General features: G+C 41.8%; 1 protein-coding gene across 3 annotated transcripts in view; it reads left to right on the top strand.

Moving 5' to 3' along the window:
- Nucleotides 1-19,729, top strand: part of GATB (glutamyl-tRNA amidotransferase subunit B) — a 63,442-nt gene extending 43,713 nt beyond the window's left edge. For 2 of the 3 annotated variants that reach the window (XM_007071252.4, XM_037897392.2), the window contains 7 exons: nucleotides 672-756; nucleotides 2,553-2,597; nucleotides 4,216-4,405; nucleotides 8,903-9,036; nucleotides 9,582-9,660; nucleotides 16,716-16,850; nucleotides 19,307-19,729. In XM_007071252.4, coding sequence (XP_007071314.2) covers nucleotides 672-756; nucleotides 2,553-2,597; nucleotides 4,216-4,405; nucleotides 8,903-9,036; nucleotides 9,582-9,660; nucleotides 16,716-16,850; nucleotides 19,307-19,435 — 797 coding nt within the window. In that variant the 3' untranslated portion in view covers nucleotides 19,436-19,729. The remainder of the gene's footprint in view (nucleotides 1-671; nucleotides 757-2,552; nucleotides 2,598-4,215; nucleotides 4,406-8,902; nucleotides 9,037-9,581; nucleotides 9,661-16,715; nucleotides 16,851-19,306) is intronic. The other variant, XM_037897391.2, reaches the window with a different exon arrangement.
- The last annotated feature ends 7,433 nt before the right edge of the window (nucleotides 19,730-27,162 follow it).

The raw sequence follows: 27,162 nt of genomic DNA, 5'->3' as shown, positions 1-27,162 counted from the left end.
AGATACTTTTCATCTAGGTGACAGAACCAAGTATCACAAAATGTAATAGGTTTCAGTACAGGATACCGTAGGTATGTCAGCCACATTGGCTGGCAGTTTTATTGTGAAGTGACCCTCTGTCTTCAAGGAGAGTAAAGTGAATGATTCAGTATTTAGCATGTTCTGCTTTGATAGATGTTAGCAATACAGCAGCTCTGTGTCCTCAGATGAAGTTGATTGCTTTCCCAGGGCACGGTGTCTGGTGTGTGTGACGCGCAAACAGTGTGCAGCTGCGGTATGGGTATGGGCAGGAAAGGAGAAACAACACATCTCCCAAGAAAAAATGCAGGGAGATTGGATGGAGAGCCTCCACTCAACCCCTGATGTGATGATGGGAAAACTGCTTTGGCTGTACAGTTTAGCTGAAGTCTGGAGTGTCTGGAACTGGCTGTGGTGTGTGTATGGGGGGGGGACCAACCCCCCAGCCCTCCCTGCCGCAGGAACCAAATGTGTACACAAGAGTGCCAGAGAGAGGTCAGTTTTGCCAGTAATTGCATCCCTAATAGATTGCTTTTGGTTTCAGTAAGGTTCAAATAATCTTTCCATTTACTGCCTGGCAGTGAAGCATGCAGTATGGGCGGTATAAAAATGCAGTGGGTGCAGTGTAACTCAGCTGAAATTTTTTTTGTCAGACTATGAAATCCAGAGGCAAATCAAGGAACTTGAAAATGGACAAACCGTTATGAATGAAACCAGAGCCTTTGATTACAAACTTGGGTGAGTTAATATTTTAGAGAGGTATTTGAAATAGCATCTTGGGAGTTCTAATGCTTCCTAGTGAGATGGTCACTGGTGTTAAAATGTCCTCTCTCCATTTCTGTTTGTTTGAATTACCATTCAGGAGTGTGGTCCCGTCACAGGCATTAATTGTATTACAATAATGCCTAAAGGCCTCAACTGATGCCCGTTGTGCTAGGCACAGTCCCTTCTTTGAAAAGCTTTCAATTTAAATAGACAAGACAGGTTAAGCGTGGGAGGGGGAACAGGTACAGAACAGTGAAGTCACACAACAGTTCAGTGGCAGAGCTGGGAATAGAACCCTGACTGCCGGGCCCATATCCTATACACTAGACCATTCCATCGCTTCCCCAGGGCCATGTACTGCTCTCTTGCATGTAGCAAGCTATTGAAATTATTTAACAATAGCAGGATCCAGGTAAACTTATTTTAAGCCAGACAAAACTTCCACTGGAGTGCAGTGGGACTTTAGCCTGTGAAAGGCTGTAAGATTGGGCCCTATATGTTTCTGGTGCTATAGCATCAGGACCACCTGATGTATTTTCTTTACTCTCCCCTTTTTGTGGTGTGAAAAATGAAGGGGGTGGGGGTAACTCCCTTTTATGGACACCCAGCCGGCCAGCCAGCAGCTATAAAATCCCTCTTAGTAGCTGTTCTTTAATTCCTCTACCTGTAAAGGGTTAAAAAGTCTCACTGCTATGCATAGGTAAAAGGAAGTGAGTGGGCACCTGGCCAAAAGAGCCAATGGGAAGGCTAGAACTTTTTAAAATTGAAAAAAGACTCCTCTTTTGTCTGTCTTTTGCTGTTCTCCCGGGGAGAGGCGGACAGGGCAGCAGCCATGCTGTAAGATGCTTGGGCCAGATATGAAAAATCATCAATATCCTACCTAGAAACGACTAATTTAAAACCGCAGACATGTAAGTAGATCAGGAAATTTCTAGGAAGAGAAGATTAGGTTTATCCCTTTTATTTCGTTCTGACTGTGGATTCCTCTGTGCTAACCCCAGGTGCTTTTGTTTTGCTTGTAACCTTTAAGCTGGACCTCAAGAAAGCTATTCTTGGTGCTTAATCCTTGTAGTTGCTCTTTTAAAATCTAGCAATACCCTGAGTTTCCAGATGTAGTTTTCCTTTTTTTATTAATAAAATTTACTTTTTTAAAGAACAGAATTGGATTTTTGTGTCTTAACAGGTTTGTGCACGTTGTTTAATTAGCTGGTGGCAACAGCTGATTTCCTTTTTTTTTTTCTTTCTTAGCTCTTCCCTGGAGGGGGGCGTGAAAGGGCTTGAGGGTACCCCACAGGAAGGAATTCTCAAGTGTGCCTTCCTGGGCTCTCAAAGGGGTTCTGCACTTGGGTGGTGGCAGCATCTACCAATCCAAGGTCAGAAAAAAGCTGTAACCTTGGGTGTTTAATACAAGCCTGGAGTGGCCAGTATTAATTTTTAGAATCCTTGCGGGCCCCCACCTTCTGCACTCGAAGTGCCAAAGTGGGGAATTAGCCTTGACATGTGGTTTTGTTTCTTTGCCATGTAGCACTAAAGTTAAATATTTGTAATATTGGGAGAAAATGATAAACTCTACATTGGGTTGTGTAGGGGGTAGAATTGGACTGCATACTAAGACACACATTTGCCTTGAACAAGCTTAATGAAGCTTTCTTGAGCTCCATGGTGTGAAGTTATTTGCAACAAAACTAGTTATGCAGAGGTACCAGTATGACTGGAGAAAGAGTAAAACCCATTATATTTAATATTTTATCCGTGTTGTCTTATTTTAGGTGTACGATACCAATGAGAGATAAAGAAGGAAAACAGGATTACCGGTAATGACGATCATTTTATTTCTAAAGTTAACTTTTATTCAGGAACTAAAAGCCTAGTTCACCTCTTGAATGCCCTCATCCTCCGTTAACTTCAGTGAGAGTCGAGGACACTGGATACCTCTCAAAATCAGGTCCTTTTCACAGCAATTCAGATTTTGGGCTCCAGCCTATCTATCCCTGCTGAAATCATTGGGGATGTTACTACATATTTGAGTTGGATTGTTGGTGGGCTCAGTTCATATGCTACAGGGTGATTGTGTAGTGGCATAATAACCATTAGTTTATTTTAAGGCATGTTTTGAGCTCAGTGAAGTCACTTCTTCTTTTTAAGCATTTACTGAGGAAAATTACAAATATTCAGATTATGGGGCCTCGTATAGCATGATGGCTTATCTCTTCTCCCATGAAAGGCAATGGATGTGTTGCTATTGACTTCAGTGAGAGAGCAGAATTAGACCAAGGCAGAGCACTTTTAAAAATTCCGCCCTATATTTAGAAGTTTACAGATGAGCATTTGTGGAAATACAGCAGTAGGTATTATTTGGACAGAATGGATTTTTACTTTTTGGCAGCTAGTGTGCTTGGGCAGCTGGGGGCTAATACGACAGCCTGGTTAGCCTTTGTTTCTGAGTGCACGGGTGTTAGCTAAAAAAAAAAAAAGTCTGTTTCATGAATTAATTCTCTAATATGTTAGTGTCAGGCCAGATCCTTATTTAACATGGCTAATATGTATAACAACTGTAAGAAAATATTCAGGCAAATGTGGGTAGGAAGAGAGTCCAAGCTATTTCAGCTAAAGACGGACAAAACTCATATCATCAAGTTTTAAATTTCATTGTTCGTGTATTTTGTGAACTTATTTGTGTGCACTAAACGCCGAATCTAAATCCAACACATTAAACATGATTTCTTTTTAAGTTCAATAGGCTCAAAGGGTGTGTCTCAAAGGTGAAAACAATTTTTTTTTATGTTTTGAGATTTATCAGTCCATCATTTGTTCATGTCAGTATAAAGTTGCTGTTTGACTCTCAGTGCTTTTCTGATGGCTTGAATTAGCGTTCTCTTTGAGATCCTTTGTTCTTTGATGTTGTCACTCAGTTTTATTTACTATGACATCCTGCTGAGCATGGTAATTTTGCTTTTAACACAGCATGCGGTTTTATCAGCACTCCTCAGGTTAATATGAGAGAGGTTGCAACCTGCACAGAGAACTCCTGGCAGCTGGCTGTCAATATGCTTCTCTCCTGTCCAATCCATACCGCCTTGCTGGTCAGAATCACAATTCATGCACACCAACAAGAGCAATGGACTGCATCGACACTTAATATTTTGGGTGTCAAATTTTTTAAATTACCCTTTTTCTATTGCTGGTTGTTTGTTTGGCAAACAGTGACAGATAAGCAGAGTGAAAATAGTGGCTGTGGACTGATTTTTTTCCCTATTTGACAGTAACATACTGAGCTGTGAAGTTTCAGTATCTTGGTCAGTTAAATCCAGTAATATCATTTCCAGAGGAACATTAACTTTTGCACACAAATTTTACAGCCTGTTGTTGAGATGCTGAGGATTGTCTTGACTAAAAAATAACCCCAAATTCGTCTCTCTTCATTCTCCCCAGGTTCATGCCAGAGCCAAACCTCCCTCCATTGATTCTGTACGATACTAAATCGTTGCCTGCTAATATGAACCATCAGCAAGTGGTGAATATTGATTGGATTCGGGAGAGGCTTCCTGATCTCCCCAGTGTGAAGAGAGTGAAGCTTGTTGAACAGTATGGGATTCTGCCTGAACATAGTTTCGCCTTATTGGTACGTCTATTGATCGAGTGCTAAAATAAGCCAAGAAACTTCAACGTTTCAGTGTTTAGAGAAGACGCACTGTAAAATGTCATATTAACCAGCTGTCAGCTGCCATGGATTTTTAAATTTGGAAATGTGTCTAACAGCTCTCTTAAATTGTACCTCCGTGCCAAATCCTTCAACCAGGCTCAGAAATAACATGTGCAGTTTGTTTCTGTGAGAAGTGATTCCTGAACAAATAGGGAGCTAACAAGTTGCTAGTGAATGATGATCTCATCTCTCTCAAAGTGGACTCATTAACAATGCTGCAAGTGTCCAACTTTTTGCTGACAAACTAAGTCTTGTCCATAAGTGCATGATCTTCACAGCAGGTATTGTTTTGTCTTTGTGTCTGGAACAGGGCCAAGTGCATTGTCCATGCTTAACAAAATAATAAATGACCATTGTTTTTGTAAAAAATGTACAATATCGAACATGGTGAAAACTTTGCCCCAAAAATGCAGTTGATAAGGAGGTGAGGAGGTTGTGGATGCAAATGAACAGATTGTTTAAAATCTGGAAACCTCTGGAAGCCATCTAAAGACCATCCAGTCTCTTGAAAACAAATTACAGCATCCTTGTGCTCTTTCAATCCTTTTTGAATTGATCCAGCAGTGATGACTTTGTGTGTCAGTATTTAAATCAAATTTTACAGAAATCTCTTGAGAAGAAAGTGGCTAGGAAGGTTCTTACCTTACTGATGTTGCATCTTACCAGTGAGTCACAAGTTTTCCTCAGTCATAAGTCATGTAGAAGTCTTGTGGCTGTGAAGGTAGCAGTTGAGAGATGTTGATTAATGATGTTAAAGTGCTTTGCAGCCAGTGTTTCTCTCCATACATCTATAAGTAACTTCACCTCAGTAAAAATTCTCATTTATGAAAACAAATATGCTTTGATCGAAGGCAGTAAATGGACCCTCCTCCATTTCACCTCAGTGATCCTTTTTTAGCTAATCCTTTCCCCTCTTTTCTATTACATAGTCTCATCAGTGATGATGCAAGAGTCTTCTCCTCTGCAGCTCCAGCCATATGTAATTGCTAGCTCTTTGTCAACTCTCCTTCACTTTGCAGATCTCACTTGAAAACATATTTTTCCTTCCTTTTGCCTCTTAATTTCTCTCCTTTTGCAATTTGTTCTTTATAACTTAATTCTGAAGAAGATTTTGGATTGCTGCTTGTGAGAAAGATGTACAAATACTGCTGCATTGAAAGTAGTTTTTCTTCAATAAATGAAGGGTGGGGAGGTCACGTCTGCATTCTGGGTCTTTCTCCTTTTAGTGTAGATTAGGATGGCAGCATGTTTATTCTTTGTACAAATTCACTTATTTGACTCACTGGGTGAATAGTTAACCTTAATTCACCTGAAAATTATGTTTCCATTGCTGTTTTAAGCCTAACTCAGAACTACCATAGGTGGCTGATAAGGCCAGATGCACAAATCTAAGAAACAGTCTTTCAAGTTACAGTGCTCAAGAGTATTCATTAAATAAATGGCAGTGGTAGAGGGATGCCTTCAAAATGCAGAATCTGTACTCTACCCCAACTTGTTAGTGTGAACATTATGCACAAAAATTCTGTTAAAATATCAGACTTCAAAATGAACATTAATTTCTTAGCTCACCATTGTACGAAGGTATTGCAGTAACTACTTGTATGTGCTCCAGTGTGGAAGATTGTAGCTCCTGCAGGACCTAAGTTCAACAGGATGAACTGAAATGGAAGGACATCCTTCACTTTGAATCTCCTTATTTCTGTGGTTTCTTAAACATGTATTGCCAAATTTTCAGCAGATTTTTATAATTGCAATAATTAACTGGGAGTATTTGTAGGAGCACATTTTACTCAGACAAAATCCCACATTTACACATGCATGTAGGCAGTTGGTCATGCCATCTGAGCAGCTAAGTGTTCAGTTACTCAACTTGTGCATGCAAGTTCAATCTCTCCAAACCAATAGGCCTGCAAATATTGCACCTGGAATTAATTGCACCTGCTGAGGCTTTGGCCATGGGTGGTGGTTAACATTTTGGCTTTCTTCCTGGTGGGTTTTTGTTTGTTTGGGTTTTGTTTGTTTTGCTTATTTATTGACGTGGGACTTTGGAGTTAATGTGCTGCCATAAAATAATAAAAAAAGCATGTTGACATCCAGAGCTCAGAGTCATTGAGGTATAGAAGTTACAGATGGAAAAGACCTATATGATCATTCATTCTCTTCCTCTACCAGCTCCCTCTAGTATCTGTGCTCACTCTAATATAAGTTACTGACATGTCTAAAGTACCCTACCATTCTAAAATATGGGTGTGTTAAGTAAGTGCTGAGTACTGCTGTCAGTATATGACCAGTTAAATGGCTTCTAGGAGGTAGGTAAAGATCCAAAATATCCTTTGGTATGTTATCCAGTAACTGGCAGTAAGGAGATATTTGCTTTAAAGTGTAAATGTTTGTTACGGATACCTTCTCTGCCAGTATTTTCCATTATTTGAATTACACCTTGTTTTTTAGCCTGATACTTATGCAGCATTTTATATTCGTTGTATATGCTACAGTAACATTAAAAATGTGTTTAATCTTCTCTTGTATCTGGGAATTTTTATCTCAATTTATGCTAATCTTTTTAAGCTGATAGAAATGCAGAAGTACTTACTAAATGCAGTTAAGAAAACTGGAAATTGTGGTGAAAACTAACTATCTTATATTGAATAGCGAGGGGTGAGAGCTAGGATTTTGGAGAAAATTGTTCTCAGTGTCGGTATCCAGTGTATAAGAGCTCAATAGCAAAACTGCCTGCATAAGATGTTCCATAGGCTGACAAACATCTTCTCAGATAAATATTCCTAATATGAGTCACAAGATGATTTTGGTATTCCATGTTAGTGAATTTGGTTCTAGGAAAGTTGATCAGAATGCACAACTGGTCCAAACTAACTTCCAACAGTAGGGTAGTAAGGATGGTTGGAAATCAAAGGCTGATCAAGTCTTTTCTATCATATAACAGATTGCAGGAACAATAAGGAAAATATTCCATTCATGTCACACTGATTCAATTTGGTTCAAGTTTTATTTTAATAAAGCACACGCTTTGTTTCACTCATCAGAGACTTGTACTGGTAAAGACGATACTAGGCAGATTTTCAAAAAAAAGCACAATGGAGTGGTTGCAAATATGTGCATTTCCATTTGAAAATCTAGTAAATGTGGGTCTGGCAATTTGGTTGAATGTATCCTGTATGAGCATTTTTTGGGCATACCTGCTCCACCCATGTTAAAAATGTGGTTGTAAAGGCCCACAGTATTTGCTAAGAAGGGGCATTAATATTTACTCACTTTTTCCTGACTGAACTTCCAAGGTAATATTATCTGTTTAGTTATCTTGTCATTTTAAGACTTAATATTCTACGCCTGTATTTGGAATAATGAGTCCTGAGGGCAATTAGAAAAATTACAGTATTTAGTAAGGGATCAATTAAATTAATAATTTTACTTTTAACTTGTATTCAAAGTCCAGTAGCACAACTGAATTTGGGTTCTTCCCTTGATAAGTAAGAGTGCCCACAATATCCACAGTCTCTTGGAGGTCTTTTGAGTTACGTGCTACAGTTACTGAGGGATCATTCTCCAAGTGACAAACATCACAGCATCCATCAGATCCTGCCGTATCTCTTTTACTAAAAACAATCTCAGATTTCTTGTACACTTTAAAATTGAATCTGTGTCCCCCAATGCAATAAATTTCCAACACTGAGGGCCTTCATCAGAGTTGACTTGAAAAAACTAGAACAATAAAAATTCTGCTTCTTCTGGTCTGACCCATCCAAATCACCCAAGGATAGAAACAAGTCCATCTTATTCCAGCAATCTGAAATGTGTCTGCAAGTTCGAGCATTAAATATTTCTAGGTGGCTTCAGAAAACCATTCCTTGGTAAACATAGCATGTTCTTTGACAGCTCATTTCACCAGAGGGTAGGAAGACTAGAACGGAACAAGAGAACTCTCAACACCTGCCTTGGGTGAAGCAGCTTCTCCCTGTACACTAATTTCAGGGAAGGATTAATGAAAGATAGAAACTACATTAAATATACAATCTTATCAACCTGGCAGATGGGCTGACAGCTATACTTATGTATTCTTTTCATAGAGCATCTCCTAGTGTAGATTGCACTATTGCCTTACTGGAGTTACTAGAGGTTGCCAAGATCTTGCAATGAGTGCACAGATCAGGTTTATCTGGGAATGAGGGAGGACCAGGACACTCTGAATACACATATGTAGGGTGAACAGACAGCAAGTGTGAAAAATCGGGACAGAGGGTGGGGAGTAATAGGAGCCTATATAAGAAAAAGACCCCAAAATGGGGACTGTCCCTATAAAATCGGGACATCTGGTCACCCTACACATATGTGATGTACCTAAAATATTATTTTTTGTACCTTTCTGTCATTGACCCATTTAATTCTTTTTCTTAACAGAATGAAGATGGATTAATGGAATTCTTTCAAAATGTAGTGAGACAGACCCAGATGAATCCAAAGAAAGTGATTGGCTGGATTCTAAATGATATGCTTGGTTATTTAAAACAACACAACCTTACAGTCAAGGAAAGGTGAAGCTTTCTGATTATATTGAGTTGATCAAACAGAAACATCCGTTTTCCCATGGCCATACAAACAATTATGAATAGTATCCTCTAACACCAGCACGGTATCCTAGTTTAGTGCAATGTAACTCCATGGTGGGTGGACAACAGAGTTCCCAATAGCCACCACTTCTTTTGGAAGCCTAGGCCTATATGGTTCTTGGTGAACCAAGTCTATTCCATACCCTCCAGAGACGGGAAATCTTTAATCGCTACTGCTTGTAATCCATGGGTTTCCATTGTTATCTTATTAAAATGGCTAAACCTACTCAGCTGACCAAAAATACAATTACATTTTTAAAAGTTGTATTGACATAGTGTACCACTAGGAGACAAGGTAACTAGTTTGCTTTCAGTAATAACATTTAATCTTTGTTTAAATGACTGTATGTCACTTATACAAATGACCAGGCACCATGTAGAGATGTAAAGATTACGCTGTGTGTGGTGGTTTTTTTGTTTGTTTGGTTTTTTTGAGAGCTCTCACCCCACCTTAATTTTTTTTAATTTAGTCCAGTCAGTTCTCTCCTCCTGGCTGACCTTCTAAACCTTCTAGAGAGAGGCGCAATTTCTTCTTCAGCAGCCAAACAAGTGAGTTTGTTTTGGACCTACTGTGCCTTTGAAACTGCCACTACTAACTTCATTTTCCTAGTAAATCTCCATCTGGAATCCATATGACTTCCATGGTGTCAGTATAATCATTTTATATTTAAAGCATGAAATATGTCAAACTTCTACTGGAGGTGGGATGTATATAAAATTCAGGGTTAAATAGTAGAGTGAGGCCTGAAACAAATCCCTAACAAAGCCAAACATGCCTGAATTTTGGGAAATTTGGATTTGACGCCACTGACCAGTAATCCCTATAATCAAATCCCAAATTCTGAACACTGCTGCGCTTTAGGAAGGTTAGAATTGACATCCATGTTTTAGTGGCTTGGTCCAGTCTCTGGTGGTGATGCTCGGGGAACTTGCTGCTTCATAGTTCTTAATAATTTGAATAGGAGCTGCAGCTGTAAGAGGTCACACATCCCACTGAATGGCAAAGGGCAAAACACAGCTGGGTTTATTGATAAAGATAAATTTGTGTCAAGTGCCTTGTGAGACTGAAGGAGGATGACTTGCCCTTTTGATAAGCCAATGACACTCTTTGCTGCATCTTAGCCAGGCACTCAAGATAGAGCCAACTATTTCCCCCCTCTTTTTTTTCAAATAATGGCTTATTTAGGCCAGTCTCCCAAAACGAAGATGGGATCTAAGAAACTGTGCTAACAATCCATTTGACATCAGGGAATATGTTAATGACCACTATTATAAATAATCCTAATAATTAATTTGTATTGAGGTAGTGCCTCTGGATGCCAATCATGGATGTGAGCCCACTGTGCTAGGCATCGAGCAAACATATAACAAAGAGACAGTCCTGGCCCCAAGATGCTTACAACTTAAGTACAAGACAAAAAACATGGGGAGCACAAGGTAACAATGTGACAATGCCAGTTAGAATGGTAGACAGTGGTCACAGCACCCCCAGCTGCCTAACCATTATCAAGTCTTTTTTAGGCTTCATGGGGGAAGTGAGTTGAAAGGAGGGATTTTAGGACACTAGTGAAGTGACTCTGCAGTCGTTTACAGCAAGTCTTTCTCATGCATATTCAGAAGTGTGGGAGAAAGGATTAAGGTGCCTATCTGAAAAATTTAACAAATGGCTACTGAATGCTGACACTCTTGGCAGAGCAGAGGAAGGTGTTTGTGTCACATTTGACAACAGTGAGCATTTTTGTGAGGTTACTGGAAATCTGCAAAAAAAATTGCCTCGGCTTCTGCTGATCTTTCTGGAAAAGCTACTGGATATTTTTTTAGACATACACTCCAAAATTCTAACATGTTGAGTACATTTTTGAATCATTTTATAAAATTTATTTTTTCACCATTTTATGTTTGTTAAAAAAACTTAAGATCTTTCATTCCCCTTCAAGATCTTCACTTGTGGTTTTCTAATCCCCTGTAAATTTTCTTTCAACTCCAGTTAAATCCTGTAGTGAAGAAAAAATATATCTGTATATATATTGTGACAAAGTTCCTCCTCTGCCTTGGTTGGTCCTGCGCTTATTGGCGGATTTGCTCTCCTCAGAGGTTCACGGCAGCCCCCAGTTTGGCCACTTCCGTGGCTCAAATCTGCCATTCACTTAGTTAACCTCATCACTGGCCAGCATGGGGAAAAGGAAGAACAACAATTCCCTCAGTCTCTGCTGATCCACCTAGTGGATCGGGGAACAGGCCAGAGACCTTCCCCTCTGGTGGAACCCACGGTCCAGGTCAATTCCTCCAGTATCAAGTAGGGAGTTGGGGGGATGGGAGGAACCCGGGCCTGCCCTCTACTCTGGGTTCCAGCCCAGGGCCCTATGGATTGCAGCTGTCTACAGTGGCTCCTGTAACAGCTGTGTGACAGCTACAACTCCCTGGGCTACTTCCCCATGGCCTCCTCCCAAACACCTTCTTTATTCTCACCACAGGACCTTCCTCCTCTGGTAATGCTTGTACTTCTCAGTCTTCCAGTAGTATGCCTTCTCACTCTCAGCGTCTTGCGCCTCTTGCTCCCAGCTCCTCGCACGCATACCACAAACTGAAGTGAGCTCCTTTTTAAACCCAAGTGCCCTGATTAGCCTGCTTGTCTTAATTGATTCTGCAGCTTCTTGATTGGTTGCAGGTCTTCTAATCAGCCTGTCTGCCTTAATTGTTTCCAGAAAGTTCCTGATTGTTCTGGAACCTTCCCTGTTACCTTACCCAGGGAAAAGGGACCTACTTAACCTGGGGCTAATATATCTGCCTTCTATCGCTCTCCTGTAGCCATCTGGCCTGACCCTGTCACAATATATTTGATCATACTTTAAAAAATAAACAGTAAAACTGTGTGGGGCACTGTGACTTTTGTTTGAATGCAGAGCACCTATCACGTTTTAGGTCCTATGATAATATAATAACTATTTGTCTCTTTAAACCTTGTAAGTTTATATCTGTAGAATATTAAACAAACGCCACTGGATAAATACACTAGCTAGTGTTTTTTATTCTAAAATAGTCAACAGTGAAATTAAGACACTTAACTCACATAATGAGGTTCCAGGGTTAATGTCCAGGGTTAAAGATCAACAAGGGCAGGTGTTTGCATATTCCTTCCACCTATTGTTTCACTGTAGCTACAGATTTGGAATGAAATTAATGTCTATTCACTTCTGCATGTTTGTCTTTGCATCAAAAAATTGTTATAAAGAGGACAAGAGTTCTAAGTCTGGGTGCTTAAAGTTAAATTAAATTGGCCTCGTTTTTGGTGGAGCTGAGACGTCTCAGTTCGTAATTAAGCCAGTCAAAATTGTGGTTGCTCATGGTGGCTGGAAATGGTCTTAAAATAATAAAAGCTTGTAACAGGCAGAAAACACTGAGAATACTTAGTGCATGTGGGTATACAAAAATTCTGTTTACGTGGTTTTTGAGAGCACCCATCAGCCTGGTGCCTGAAACTTTGAAGAGAACCTTCAGAGTTTATTTTTAGTTGTTTCCTTGTTGTGGTGTTTAAGTCAGAAAGTTAACGTTGTTTTAATGGAGCTTTTTGCATTTTAATTTATTTATACAAAGGCGGTTTTGACAGGTTATAAAATGAGGAATTTCAGAGAGATTGCATCTCCTGCTTAATTACTAGCTCCTTGTATGCATTGTGCTCTATGATCTGAATTCGGACCCAGAGTAATAACTATACTGTTTGCCCATCACTGAGTGATGCTATCAAACCTTGCCACATTTAGAAAAGTATTTTGGTTGCCTAGATGTCAGAAGAATAACAAATGTTTATAACAGTTTTCTGCAGTAGGCAGAGATATTGGATCTCTCTCTCTCTCACTCACACACACACACTCTCACTCTGCAGCATTTGAGATGGGTGGGAGGAATTAACTGCAGTAGTGAAGACAGATCCAGCAAGAAAAGATGGAAGGGTTTGATGGGATGAGCAAATAGTCATGCATATGCATATGCTTGTACTGCAGGAAGTGCCAACAGTTTAAATTTTTAAAAGGTCTGTGCTCATTCTCTGTTGTACAAGGCAATAGAACTCGCATGTCAAAGAAGAGACACTGCTGTACAGTGCTGTGTTATGTAATTATAGCACACAAACCAAACTGATCTTCAAAAATAGTATGGACGCTAATCAGCGCTACCATTGCAGGCACATGGATTGTACAGAATTGATTGCACAATGGTTTAGCTCATCTGCACAACAATACTTTGTGACAGAACCATTTGGCACTTCTACATACAGCAGATACCGGGGAGGTGAGCACAGGGTATGAACCTAAGTTGAACAGGACCCTTTTACAGTCATGGTTGTACCAGCGCAGCCTGGGGAATCTGGAGCACCTGATCCAAAGGGCACAGCACTTGTTAGTAGCATAGGCTTTTGGATAATTTGCAAACACAAAGACAGTGCATTTTGGGAGGAGGAATGGAAACAGGATGGGCCAGAATGGTGTAGCTGCAGTATTTGTACCCATACATGGAACAAGCGGTTGCAGACTTGTTTCAACTGAAAACCTTTTCCCAGGTGTCACGACCAGCTTGCACAGTCAACAGTTGTAAAATGCTTAGAATGACACTTGTGTGGATGCAAGACATGCAAGCTGTTACTAAATCATTCTGACCAATGGTTTGGTGCTAGGCATATGTAGCTAGAGCTGGCAGGACCTGGCAATAGTCTGAACCAAACCTCGGCTAGAGTCTATAGTTGCCACTATTGGGATTTCAGGAACGAAAGTAAGACTGAGAATTGCATTTTGGCATTGGAGACTTTATCATTAAGTCTTGTTCTTTTTCAGCCAGTTTATAGCCTGGTTTGACCAGTGAGTGTGGATGAATTAAAATTATTTTACACTGTTTTTAGACTAGACTCTTATCTAGGCTAGAACAACATTTAAAAAAAGAAAAAAATGGAGTGGGATGAGGCCAGATTTTTGGCCTGTCAAATCTGTCTAGCTTTTTCTATAAACACTAATATCAATCTAATAGGAAACCATGTTCGAATAGTATTGGTCTCTCAGCTGTGTATGTTTATAACAATGTAGATTCGGGTGGATGAGGGGGAAGGGGCTCTTAAACCCTTGCAGCTGATTCTGTCTGGCCAAGAAAAGACTACAAGAGCCCAAGAAAAAGTAAATGGAGTAGAACTGCACTTCTGCATTGAAGTGTTTTGATCATGCCTCCATGAATAAAATGCTTTCTGTTTAACCTCTGAATACTACTATAATATATTACACTAAGGTTCCCCTTATAATGGACTAACCAATATAATTAGCTTCTCCCTCCTTGACTTTCAGAAATAGCCCAAGGAGGATTTGTGTCCACGTACTCCATAGAGGGAGCCAATATTGTACTCAAGCAGTAGGATACTTTTTAAAGCTACAAAACCCAAACCGACATAGCTTGCTGTGTATATTTACAAGAGTAAATCCAGTCTCTCCCTGGTCCCCCTAAGATAGTGTATAATGGGCAAAATCTCTCTGCGCCAAGATATGCTTAACATAGGAGATGGCTGTCAGGGGAACCAGTTATTACTCCCTGATTCTCAAACTTCCCTAGCCCTGACCTAAGGTAGACCACTCAACGGGCTTCTCTTGCTAATTCTGCTTGGAGTAGAGGGTTTTGTTAGTAGTTTTGTGTGTGTGTCTGTTTGTATTGTGTGTATTGCTTCAGTGCCCTCCTCCTTCCCTGGGAAAGGACCACGGTTTAAGAATTTCAGGTATGGTACATGCTAAACCTAAAATCAGTTTCTGCCCTTTTCTTAGAAAGATGTGGGTTCTTCATTGGTTAGTTTCTATTTTGAGCAAGATCTCTGGGGAGTTTTTCTCTGAGCTAGCTTGTGCAAATTGCAAGTTGCACTTCCATGAGGTGTGACATGGAGTCACAATGCCTCAGGGGAGCTCAGGGAGAATTACCTTCCAGAAAGCTTCCCATCTGCTCCCTTGGGGAGGACTGAGCACCTGCTGATAGCGGGGAGGAAGCAACTGTGGGTCCCTTAAGTGAGCTCTCAGAATAGTTGGTGAAGTGGACAAGCCCAGCGTCTGGCCATGGGTCAGCTGAATTTTTTTCCTAGGATATTCGAGGTGACTCTGTAGTGGTGCTAGGGAATGAACTGGAAGGAGAGGCATCTTGAGTTTTAGATAGGAACAGATTAAACTGTGTTTTACAGATTTAACACTTATGGTGGTTGTAACTCTGATTGGATATCAGTAATTTTAATCATTTGATCTGTCTTTTCTGCCCTTCTCCCTTTCACAAGGAAAACACGAGACCTGCAGTGTGGCTTCACAGGACAACTTTGCTGTTGTTCTCTCAAGGCCTGTGGCAAAACAAAAATGATACGATTCTATTGGGGGGAGAAGGAGGGGTTGGGGCATAGGAGGCAAATTTGAGTCGCACCTGGCTTGGAGTATGTAGTATCAATGCAGGGTTCTTAAAGTACCTGCCACAACTGTCGCATCGTTTCATGCTGAATGGCTTTCATATTGGAGAAAAATCAATGCGAGGATTAAAATGTCATTCTATTTATTTTGTTTTTCATAAACCACCTTGCTGCACTGCTAATTATTGAAAATGGCTTTAAATTAGGGCTCCTCGCCCCAGCCTCCTCTTGATCCCACAGCAAATTTGTAGTGCTGCATTTTTGACTTGGAATTCATTTCCATCCTGGCACGCTGGGATGGCCCGAACATACAATTATGTCTTCAGGGCAGGAGCAAGCAGAAGCAGCTGTTTTAATAAGGGCTTTCTCTCTCACATCCCCCATCACTGAAATAAGAACAGAAAATGACTGCCCAAGGAAATTGCTTTTTTATAAATGCTCTCTTCTGCAAGTTTATTCCATGGTGATAGCCCTGCTACAAAGTAGGGAAACACATTCACATGAGCTAGTAATTATTCCAGAAGCTTAGGTTCACCCAGCTATTCCTGGAGGTGAGATATGGATGGGATAGGGCTGCCACATGGATTCTGATTTGCAATATTCATCTTCTATTTTCTATTAAGCATTCTCACTCGCTCCCTCCTGTGGTGATCATGGTCTGTAAATGAAATGAGTTACCTGGAATCGGAATAGGCACAATAGTTGTCTAATTGTCAATTCTCTGAGGTGGCATTCTCTGCTGACCATGCATGTTGTAATTTCTTTTAGCAACACTTGTATGAACAACAAGGGATTACTGCACCATCTTCTTGTACAGCAATCCTACAGTAGGGGCACAAAGAGCATCACTGTTGCAAAGCTATGTGACATGCATATTGTGCTTCAAAATAAAGGGAGGGGATGTGGTGATGCTGTGGATTATTGCACTTGACTTTAAACTGTGTTCAGATCATAAATTAAACGGAGTTGCTTGATCTCATCCTGGTGCTCTTGGGGTGGGCAGGTTTTGCTCCGGAGAGGCACTAGCAAGTGAAGATTGAGGTGTGTCCACAGAGCTGCCTGGGAAAGTTTGTCCATCACATAAATGTTAATCCTTTGCTTTTTTTCTGACTAAATTCACTCACACATTACTGGAGTGGGAAGTGTGTATGCAACAGACACTGACTCCCCTCCTCTACCTTTTTTGATGCTGCAGGTGTTTGAGGAATTGTGGAAGGGGGAGGGGAAGACCCCACTTCAAATTGTTAAAGAAAAGAAACTTGAACTAATCCAGGATCAGCAAGAGCTTGAACAGATCTGTCAGGCAGTGATGGAAGGACATCAGGAAGAGGTGATTCGAACGGGGTGGGAACTGATTACAGAGGCTTGGACATGTTGGTGGTCTGTGATGCGAACGGATTTAAATTGCCATCTTTTCTCTGGCTCTGCATTTGTTTGTACATTTTCAAAGAGAAATGAAGGATTTATTAGTCTGGCTTGTCCAAGAAGCCAAGTCATTCTGACTGTGCATAAAAGTGATAGTGCAAGAAAACAAGCACAGAAGAAGTCCTGTCCCTTTCAACTGAATGTGTGCAGAGAGCACTTTTGTTACCCTGGCCTGGCAGTTTTGATCAGTATAATTCCCTGATTTTTTTTCTTGTCAGGAGATATCTAAGGTCAAAGAGATGAAATTAATATAACAGTGTGAAAACTCAGGGTATCTATCAAGAAGTCATTATTTATTCTATACGAATAATATTAGCTTCAAAGGAGATAGCATCACTGTTGGTAAGCCAAACAGTTGGCGTTTATTGGGTCTCTTTGCAAAGACCATGTCTCTTCTCCCAAGAAATGTATACTGACTGGCTAACCCTCGTAAGCAAGCTTACACTAACACACAGTGTGTATGTCATTTCAAGATTCCAGAGATTTTCAGTTAGAAAAAGTAAACTTGTAATTTATGAAAGGTGGGCAAAATGGAGGGGTAACCTTGACCACGTCCAACATTAGCTTTATAAAAAAGGTGCTTTTGTATTCTCGTGAGTGCAAAATGTAAAAGCAGGAATGAATGGCTTATTTTAAGTATAAACATTGTCTAGCTACATTTGCAGTTGGAAAAAAAAGCTAACATCTTTTGAGAACAATACCACCCACGCCAAAGTCTCACTGGGGGACACTAACAGCTTTCGATAAAGAAAATGAACTTGCAGTAGATCTGCATGACCTCCCTTATATTGACTCATTTGCAGTGGCTGATAAAAGTGCTTCTGTATTTTCATACTGGTACTGAATCATAAGAGCAGAGAGCTAGAACTGTTCAACAACACAAAAGCTGAGGGTCCATAACCAGATTCCTGTTTCAATAATAAAAATGATTTTGTACAAATTTAATTCCTCCCTCAGCTTCCAGTGTTTTAGGAAAGCCAGCTGTGATAAAGCAGCCTTATTTTCCAGCTGCTTTCAGGTGATCCTTTTAGTAAAGAAGCTTTTAAAGCTTGTAGGTCTGTGCTTTAAATTCCCATGAGATCTTATCTTACAGAACAGGCAGTTGGGCTATTGCAAGAGAAAATGCCTTGCTTTTTAATAGTAGTTTATTTTTTAAAAAGGGAAACTAACACTCAAATACTGAGCAATTTAAGTAATTGCTACCTTTATCTGCTTGCAATGTGCCCTATCTATGCTGGGACATTATAGACAAGATTTAAGATGGGCTAAAGTTCAGGTGGATGTATTTGCAATTGTGCATGCAATTGGTGCAGCTGGTAGTTCATGTATTAGTAAAGTTTAAGGCCAGTGGGGACTGCTATCTAGTTTGACAACATGCATAGTTTAGGCTATAGAATTTCACCCAATACTTCCCCCAATGCAGATAATTATTTTTCCCTGCTACATAAGTAAACATGGTAGAGCTCAATAACTCATGATTGAACTAGAACGTATCTTTTAGGAAGACCTCCTATTTTGATTTAAGACAAAGTGATGGTGAATTTCATACCTCCTTGTTAAACGGTTAGGGTTTTTTAGCCATCATTTCCAGCTTAAACTTTTCTCTTTTCAAATTGGGTATTTGCATGCACAAATGGGTCAATGGCTACCTGACTGGCCATGCAAGTGGCCAGTGCACAGTAATTGTGCAGGCCAAAGTACAGGCATTTTGGGGTCAGTCAATGGGTCTAAAAATAGAATCTGTCTGTCTCACTGGTAGTATTTTTATGATGAATACACGTAGTTAAAAAACATTTAATGCTTTGTTGCAAGAGACTCCTCCAGGTTATTATATCTGATATAAAAGTTTTTAAAGGGTTAGTTCTAAAGTTTCTGCTCTTGAGAAAAATGCCAGGTCAGGGTTAATGAAATACAAGTGTCTCCACTTTAAAAGGACACTGTCATAGTAGAATTTTAGAATAATTCTGAACTCTAGTAAATTTATTACTAATCAGTTGAAATTGAACACTTTAAAATCTGTTTATTAGTTGCTATCTTACTTTTTGCATGTCACCCGATTAGGAAAAGTAAAAGAGGCAAGTCTTACATTCACGCTTTCAGACAGCACTGCACGGGATGTCTTGGGACAAAAAATTATCATGAAACCAGTAATTCTATTAGGACTAAGGCCCTGATTCTGCAGTGACGTGCTCATCCAATGGGGCTCCAGCCACACCCAGCCTTTGCAGAATCGAGGCCAAAAACTAACTTTAAGGCCTATATTAAGCTGGTGCTAAGGTTAGAAAATGTGCATCTGTTTAGAGGGAAAACAGAACGTCTTCCCTTATTCATGATAAATACTTTTGTACTCTTGTTTTCAAGGTTATGGAGATAAAGAAGGGAAACCGAAAAGTTCTGAATAAACTGATTGGACTGGTTCAAAGAACAACAAGAGGGCGAGCAGACCCTGTGCTGGTGAAACAAATATTAGAGAAGAGGCTGTCACAGTAACTTTCAGAGCAACTTGCACAGGTCCCTACAGAGGGAACGACTGGACAATTCCCTGGACTCTGTACAGTTCAATTCCAGCCTGAGCTAGAAAAAGATACTGTGTAGTCTTAGCATGGAACAGAATTGTTATTCCCTTTTGGTGGTTATTCAGGTAGTTTCTTGTTATACAATCTTCCTTGAATGCTTCACCCTCTGTCAGGACAAAAGAAAAGGCATTCCATGCAAAAGAATAGCAGACATTAGTATTGAGAGCTGTTCACTTTTCCTGGAGCTGGTTTTGCACACATGAGAAAGGTAAGTGATTCACTACGTTACTGTTTGGCTGAATACTCTAGAACTGGCATCAGATGTATGTTGTGATTAAATATTGCCAGGTAGCAATGCTTTTCTGAAGGAATAGAAAGTCACGCATCTTAGAGTGTGAAATGTAATGATGTGCATAGGTCACGCCACCTACTCGCTCTGCCAAACACTCAGTGGCAGCTCGGCCACTCCCCCCACCTGTCAGGAGGGGGAAGCAGTTCCTCAGTGCTGTCACTCCTCCCTTGCCTCTGCCAGAGGGAGGGAAAGGAGAAGAGACTGCCCAGCTGCCTTTCCTTCCTTCAGGGGATGATCGATCCTAAACCCAATCCTACCCCCCACCCCACCCAACCCCAGTGGCTAAACAGGCCCCTAAAAGCCAGCTAAGGCAGCTGAAGCTCAGGCAGTCCTCTGCATTATGGAAAAATCCTGCTACTTCAAGAGCCTGTGCTATATGCACATCTATAATCTTACATCTATAATAAATACTTGATCGAGCTATGAACTGTGGTTGCTGGAGTTCAGAAGCCTCTTTTGATCCCTTCTAAAAACCACAATTATCCTCAAGCTCAAAGATACTTCTGAAGGGTAAAATGTTTTGCCATTGGAATGCATGCACAGACCATACTAAGCTCTTAGGCCCAGGTTTTTAAAGCTATTTACATGCTGCCGTGCTCAGCTTTGCAATGCCTAACTGATTTAGGCACTTAGTAGCCTAAATCCCGTTGACTGTTTTGGGATTTTGACTCAGATGCCTAAATCCTTTTTGAAAATGAAATTTGGGCTCCTACACACTTTTACAAATCTGGCCTTAATTCAGAAAGGATGTAGCCCAGGCCTCTCTTGTGGAATCTAGCTATCCTCTTCAAGTTATGGAATTGCTAGTTCAGCCCTCCTCACTGGTACTTCATTCTTTGATTAGCAGTGCTACTCTCTTTCTTGACAGGGAAACATCTGAACAAACGAGCTCACAGTTTAAGCAGAAAAGAGGCAAAATGCAGGAGTTTTCAAATATATTTATTGAATAAAACGTGTGCCTATTGTTCACATAAAAATAAGTTAGTTAAAAGGTTGTGCAGCTGACAAAAAGCATTAACGTTAGGTTGCCTTGTTTTGTCTGAAAAGGATAAGATTTACTCTGAATTTTGCAATGACAGAGACCTTGACCTTTTAAAAAATTGTGCATTTAAACTGACATTCAAACAAAGGCTTTACTATCATTTTGTCACATCTGAGCAAAAGCACCATTTTATCTTTTATTTACTGGCACCTGTTTTGTTCCATGATGATTTTGTTCAGAGTGCTAAGTTTAAATCAATTTTACAAAACCTATTCAGATAATAAATGGTTATGACACAAACCACAATATACACTGAACTTTGAATTTGTTAGATTAATGCTCTGTCCTTAACTCCTGCCACTGTGGGAGGAAACAAAAGGCACAAGACTGAATTATGGACGGAGCATCTGCATAAAGCTTGAATTTTATTGGTCCATGTGTTTTAAGCCTATTCTTTACCTTTCCAACAAACAAACAAACCCTACCTTTTCCAGAAGGTTTTGTCCTCTTGTATTATTAATGCTTTTTGTTGGGCAGCTTTGGAGTGGGATGTGTGTTACACTTACCCCCTTACCTGAGAGAGTGTAGTAACTGCACTATACTTAAAATAGAAGGATCTTAGATACCATAGCATGACTACTGTTGGTAAATATCTTTAATGGTTACCTGTTTTCAAAGCCATTTTGTTCTAGGCAATTTAGTAATAGGGTAGAAAATAGCCTGTAATAATTCATGGACACGTTCTATGAATATACAGCATTAGATCTTTACGTTTAAAATAGCAATTACTATAAATCTCAACCTACTTTCAACGCTGCCTGCCACACGTACAATGGAGAACAAGGAAGGCAGCACCTAAACTAAAGTGGATAATTATAACAAACTCTTCCCTTGTATTAGAAAAAGACAGAAGGACACAGGTTAAAAATCTTCAAACATGTTATGGACTCATCACTTGCTGAATTTTTAAACCAACATTTTGCATAGGAACAAAAACTATTAAGGATGTTTCTTGATGGACAATCAAAAAGGGTAAGCTTTTTGAATCAGATCTTAATGTGTATGAAGTCCTTTGCATGCTCATTAAGGTGCTGGCTATCATGTCTAAAGCAGTGTTAGCCGGGATGGAGGGCAGCTTAAGCTCTGACACGACTGGCTAACATGGCTCCAAACATGTTATCCTAACTATATTCCAGCCTTTGTGTCCCTCTGAGCAAAACATAAAACATCCAGTTAAACACGGCCAGAATGATTCTCCTGCTCCCTACCAAAAAGCTCAGGGCAAAGTCTAAACTCTCAAAGTTTGTTCCCTACAGAGAATGACAACTCTGCCATGCCACATACCACTTAGTAAGACTGACTTGTATAGCATCATATGTGTGCACAGCACTTTACAGAACATTTTAAGACTTAAGGATCCAGCCTGAAGGAGTTAATCGACTATCGGACAAATACGAAACACAAGATGGGTGTTGTGGGGTGAGACGGTGCAGAGACTGTCTGAGTGATCGATGTCAAAAGGCTTGGTGGAGAGGGAGGCTGTCACAAGGCTTGAACAAAAGCTAGGGCTTCCTAGAATTAAGGCTCAAGTTCTGCCCTTCACTCAGGTGTCAGTTTGCTACTGCAGCCCTCACTGAGCTGCTGCTTAGATGCCCTATGTGCTCCAGTTGTTAGGCAGGGTGAGTTACATACAGTTTCATTCAGATCTTCAGTATTAATTTAATACCCAGCCTGTGTGAGAGAATTTCCTTTGGCCCTTCAGCTTATAGAGAGAAATTTCGCCAATGTATAAAAGTTGATACCATACACAGTCATTACAATCTCATCCAAATGGACAGAGAGGTAGTTAAACATGTGGGTGCCTACCAGATAGAGTGTAAAAGCTTTTGGCAGGGGGCATTGATTATACATGTGTAGCAGCAGTTATCCTGCATTTGGGAGTTGGAGGGAGAAACTGACAAAATATTTTTTCTGGCAGTGTGTAGTAATGAGGAAAGACAACCTTTAGCTATCAGCCCTGGCTGCAAAGTTTCACAGCAGAGTTTAATTTGATCCATGCTATAGAGGTATATGTTGGAAACTTTCATTACAGTTTAGGCATTCTGCTTGTGAATGTTAATGTCCTGGGAAAGGGTTCAAATTACATTAAGCAGTTGCTGTGATATCATTCTAGTGTAATGTTCTTATTTCTGGGCTGAGCAGCCCTTTGTAATATACAGACTTTCACAGTCACTAACTGCAGCAGCAGCCTCTCATAGATTTATGGCCTTGGGTGTTTGCTGTATGTGTAAAGTGGTTTCTCGCTCTTGAACGAGTATCCTACTTCATTTTTTGTTTAAAGCTATAATCTCAGGGTGCTCAAGAAAGGAGACGGAGACAGAGCAGCACATCAAAACTTTTGCCCTTCTCTGTATCTCCCTTGCACTGCTATTTTCATATGATTCAGACTGGAAGTTCATAACATTCTGCTCTATCTAAGGGTGAGAGAAAACCAAGTTACAGCAGCAAGGAGGTCCCAATTTATTTTTTCAAATATAGCATTGATCTTGTTGGGGACACTGGGGCATGGCCACTAGGTAACTCGACGGGATGGAAGACCAGGAGTGTCGATGAAGCCCCCTTGCACTAGGCCCAGGTGTCCTTGGCCCCCCCCTCCCGCCTGGAGGCACTCGCAGCAGCTCTGCGTACTAGGCCCAAGTGTCCTTGGCCCCCCCGCCTGGAGGCACTCACAGCAGTTATGCTGAGGATCTGCAACAATATGCTGCAGAGTCAGACTGCCTGAAACTAAGCAAGGCCACACAGGGGAGATATGGAAGAACAATGCTGAATAAAGCAGCTTTATGTATAGTTTAACAAATGATACAGAGAACCAGGGAACTAGCTGGGAACTGGATTGGCTGGCTATATGGATACTTAGGGCACTTGCTATTTGATAAGTATGCTGGGAAAAAGGATGTATAAAAGCCTGTGTAACTTCCTGCTCTGGGTACAGGATCTGAGATTCAAATCTCCCTGTACCTTTTTGAAGCTTCAAATAAACTTTTCTGCTTCTCCACCCCGTTGTGATTATTGGGTGTAGCACACCAGGTAGCGAACCAACTCAAGCTGTTGTTCAGCCTCTCGGCACTGGGTGCTGGCAACAGCTTTTGGCGTCCCTGGGTGGGCGGAGGCTGCAATTTAGCCTTGCCCGGACCCCTCCTGGAGGTCGAGGATTGCAGCAAAAACCGACGCCCAGCGTGCACCGGTGAGTTCATCGGGGGCCTCGGAGGAGACGCGATTTGATCGACCCCGGAGGGCACAACGGTGCAACACACTCATATAGTGGAGAAGCAGTTGTGGTGGACGACGGTGAAGAACTGGTCCCTTGGATAAGGTAGGAACGTTCTGAAATCCGGATTGTATGCTCTGTTGGAACCTGGGGACGCCCAGAGTTACCCTGTAGGTATGGGACAGGGACAGAGCTTGGGGGTTAGGGCACGGTGTACGCCCCTAGAGTGCATTCTAGCAAACTGGAAGGTATTTGGTGCGGATCCGATGACTAAGAGCCAATTAAAATGATTCTGTACAGTTGACTGGCCTCAATATCAACTAGAGGACCAGGAGTGGTGGCCACCAGGAGGGTCAATTAATTACAACACGATCCTTCAGTTACTCCTGTTCTGTCAGAGAACAAGGAAATGGAATGAACATATGTATGCGCATTTGTTTCTGACTTTATGTACTCGACCAGATATTTTACAGCACTGTAATCTGACTCCTGACTGGTTCGGTAGCAGCTAATGTTAGTCCCCAGACCCCTCCCCCCCCCACTGTAATGGCAGAGCCAGTGTCCCCTTCGGCCCCCACACCCCCACCTTATAAGGGTAGGATGCCTCGGGTTACAGAGATTGCCCCCTCGGTGGGACTCTATCCTTTGCTTACCGAGACTGTTGTGGCTTGCCCAGGGGCAGACGGACGTCAGGCTACCACTATGCAAGTTTACACCCAGGTGCCATTCAATCCAATAGACTTAGCAGCTTTTAAAACACAGGCTGGGGAATTCTTAACGAACCCAAGCAGGTTTATATCAGTCTTTGAGGGGTGCCTCAGTAGTCACAAGCCGGATTGAGACGACTGTAATATCCTCCTAAGAACTCTGTTGTCTGAGGTAAAGGAATCAGGTTACAGCTAAGGCAAGGGGAGCGTCAGCGTTCAAGCGAAAAAAAGGAAAGGAAGCTATCTGTCAAGTTCCTACTCCAAGTAATCGTAAGCGGCTCAGGGCATTTCTGGGTATGGCAGGCTTTTGCAGGATCTGGATCCCAGAGTTTGGACTGTGGGCTAAACCCCTGTACGACTGTGTAAAAGGAGCAGATCATGACCCCTTCTATTGGACCCCAGAGGCTGACAGGGCATTTAAAATCCTGAAAAGAAAACTGATGGAAGCTCCGGCTCTGGGCCTGCTGGAACTCTCTAAGCCGTTTCAGTTGTATGTACATGAACGAAGGGGGGTGGCCCTAGGAATGCTTACACAGCTGTTAGGAGCATGGAGACGTCCTGTGGCTTATTTTTCTAAGCAATTGGATCAGGTTGCAAAGGGTTGGCCGGCATGTTTACAGGCGGTCGCAGCTACCGCCCTAGTGCTTGAGGAAGCAGAGAAGCTAACATTGGGAGGGGTTATGCAAATCTATACTCTCCATATGGTCCGAGCCTTATTGGATGCAAAGGGAGGGCTTTGGCTCACTCAGGCTTGGATTGCTCGGTACCAGGCTAAGCTGTTAGAGAACTCTGAAGTCACCCTACAGCCTTGCCCCTCCCTTAACCCAGCCACTCTCTTGCCAGAAACAGAGGAACAGAAACATGACTGTTTAGAGATCATAGATGTCCAGTACTCCAGCCATCCGGATTTAAAGGATATACCCCTCCCAAATGCAGATTATGAGTGGTACACTGATGGTAGCAGTACTGTAATAGATGGACAAAGGAGGGCGGGTCATGCTGTTGTGACCCTCCATGACACTGTGGAAGCTGAAGGTTTGTCTGCTGGGACCTCTGCCCAGCTTGCCAAACTAATAGCCCTGACCCGTGCACTTGAACTGTCAAAAGGAAAGCGGGTCAACATTTTTACTGATTCAAAGTATGCTTTTAGTGTGCTGCATGCTCATGCTGGCCTATGGAAGCAAAGGGGAATGCTGACAGCCCAAGGCTCCCCAGTCAAGTACGGGCCCCAAATCCTCCAGCTCCTAGAAGCCATACAATTTCCCTCAGAAGCGGCGGTGGTACACTGTAAAGCCCATCAAAGGGAGGATCAAGATGTGGCCAGAGGTAACGCCCGGGCAGATAGAGAGGCTAAGCATGCTGCCACCCTGCCATCCCCTCAGACTGAGAACGCCCATATGCATGCCCTTACCCCATCAGTAGGGGAGCTTCCAACCCCTCAGTACTCTGAGGGGAGGAGAGACAGCTAACTGACAAACTCGGTCTCTGGGAAAAGGAGGGATGGCTCCATTCCCCAGAAGGGAAGGTCCTCTTACCAAAGGGCCTAATCCGGCCAGTGCTGTAGAAACTACATCAAACCACTCATGCTGGCAGGGAAGCACTTATCCAACTAATCGGAAGTGATAAAGTATTTTCCCGACTCCAACCCCTGGCTGCCCAGGTACAAGCGGACTGCTTAGTCTGCCAAAAGAATAACCCCCGACCGGGACATCCTGTGCCACCAGCTGCCCTAGAACCCACTCCGGGCCCTGGACAAGTGTGGCAAATAGACTTTACTGAGTTTCCCCGGACCCAAGAGTTCAAATATCTCCTTGTTATAGTGGATCGGTTCAGCGGATGGCCAAAAGCCTTCCCATGCCGTAACTGCACTGCCAGAACAGTGGCCCTCAAGTTTGTTAAGGAGATCATTCCTCGCTTTGGACTCCCCCTGCGGATGGAATCTGACAACGGGACACACTTCACGTCAAAATCATTCAAAGCATCTCACTTGCCTTACAGATCCCCTGGAAACTCCATACGCCCTGGAGACCGCAAGCCAGTGGTGTAGTGGAGCGTATCAATCAGACCCTTAAACGGCATCTCTCAAAAGTGTGCCAAGAAGCCTCACTGTGATGGCCTGATGCTTTGCCCCTCGTCCTACTCCGTATCTGCGTTCTTCCAAAGGGTAGATTAGGGCTCAGTCCCTTTGAAATTATGTTTGGAAGGGCATGGCCTATGAATGGCACCCCGGTTCTGTCAGGGGAATGGGAGCTGGGTAATTTGTCACAGTATATGTGTTCCCTGTCTGCTGTTCTCTTGTCTCTTCACAGGTATACCAAGGATTCCCAGCCTCTCCCCTTGGACACTCCCATCCACTCCTTACAGCCCGGTGACTCTGTGCTTGTTCGTACCT

Source organism: Chelonia mydas, chromosome 4 (genome assembly GCF_015237465.2).
Source record: "Chelonia mydas isolate rCheMyd1 chromosome 4, rCheMyd1.pri.v2, whole genome shotgun sequence".
NCBI classification, from domain to species: Eukaryota; Metazoa; Chordata; order Testudines; family Cheloniidae; genus Chelonia; species Chelonia mydas.
Note: the sequence above shows the minus strand (reverse complement) of the source record. Positions and strands in the feature narration are given on the sequence as shown.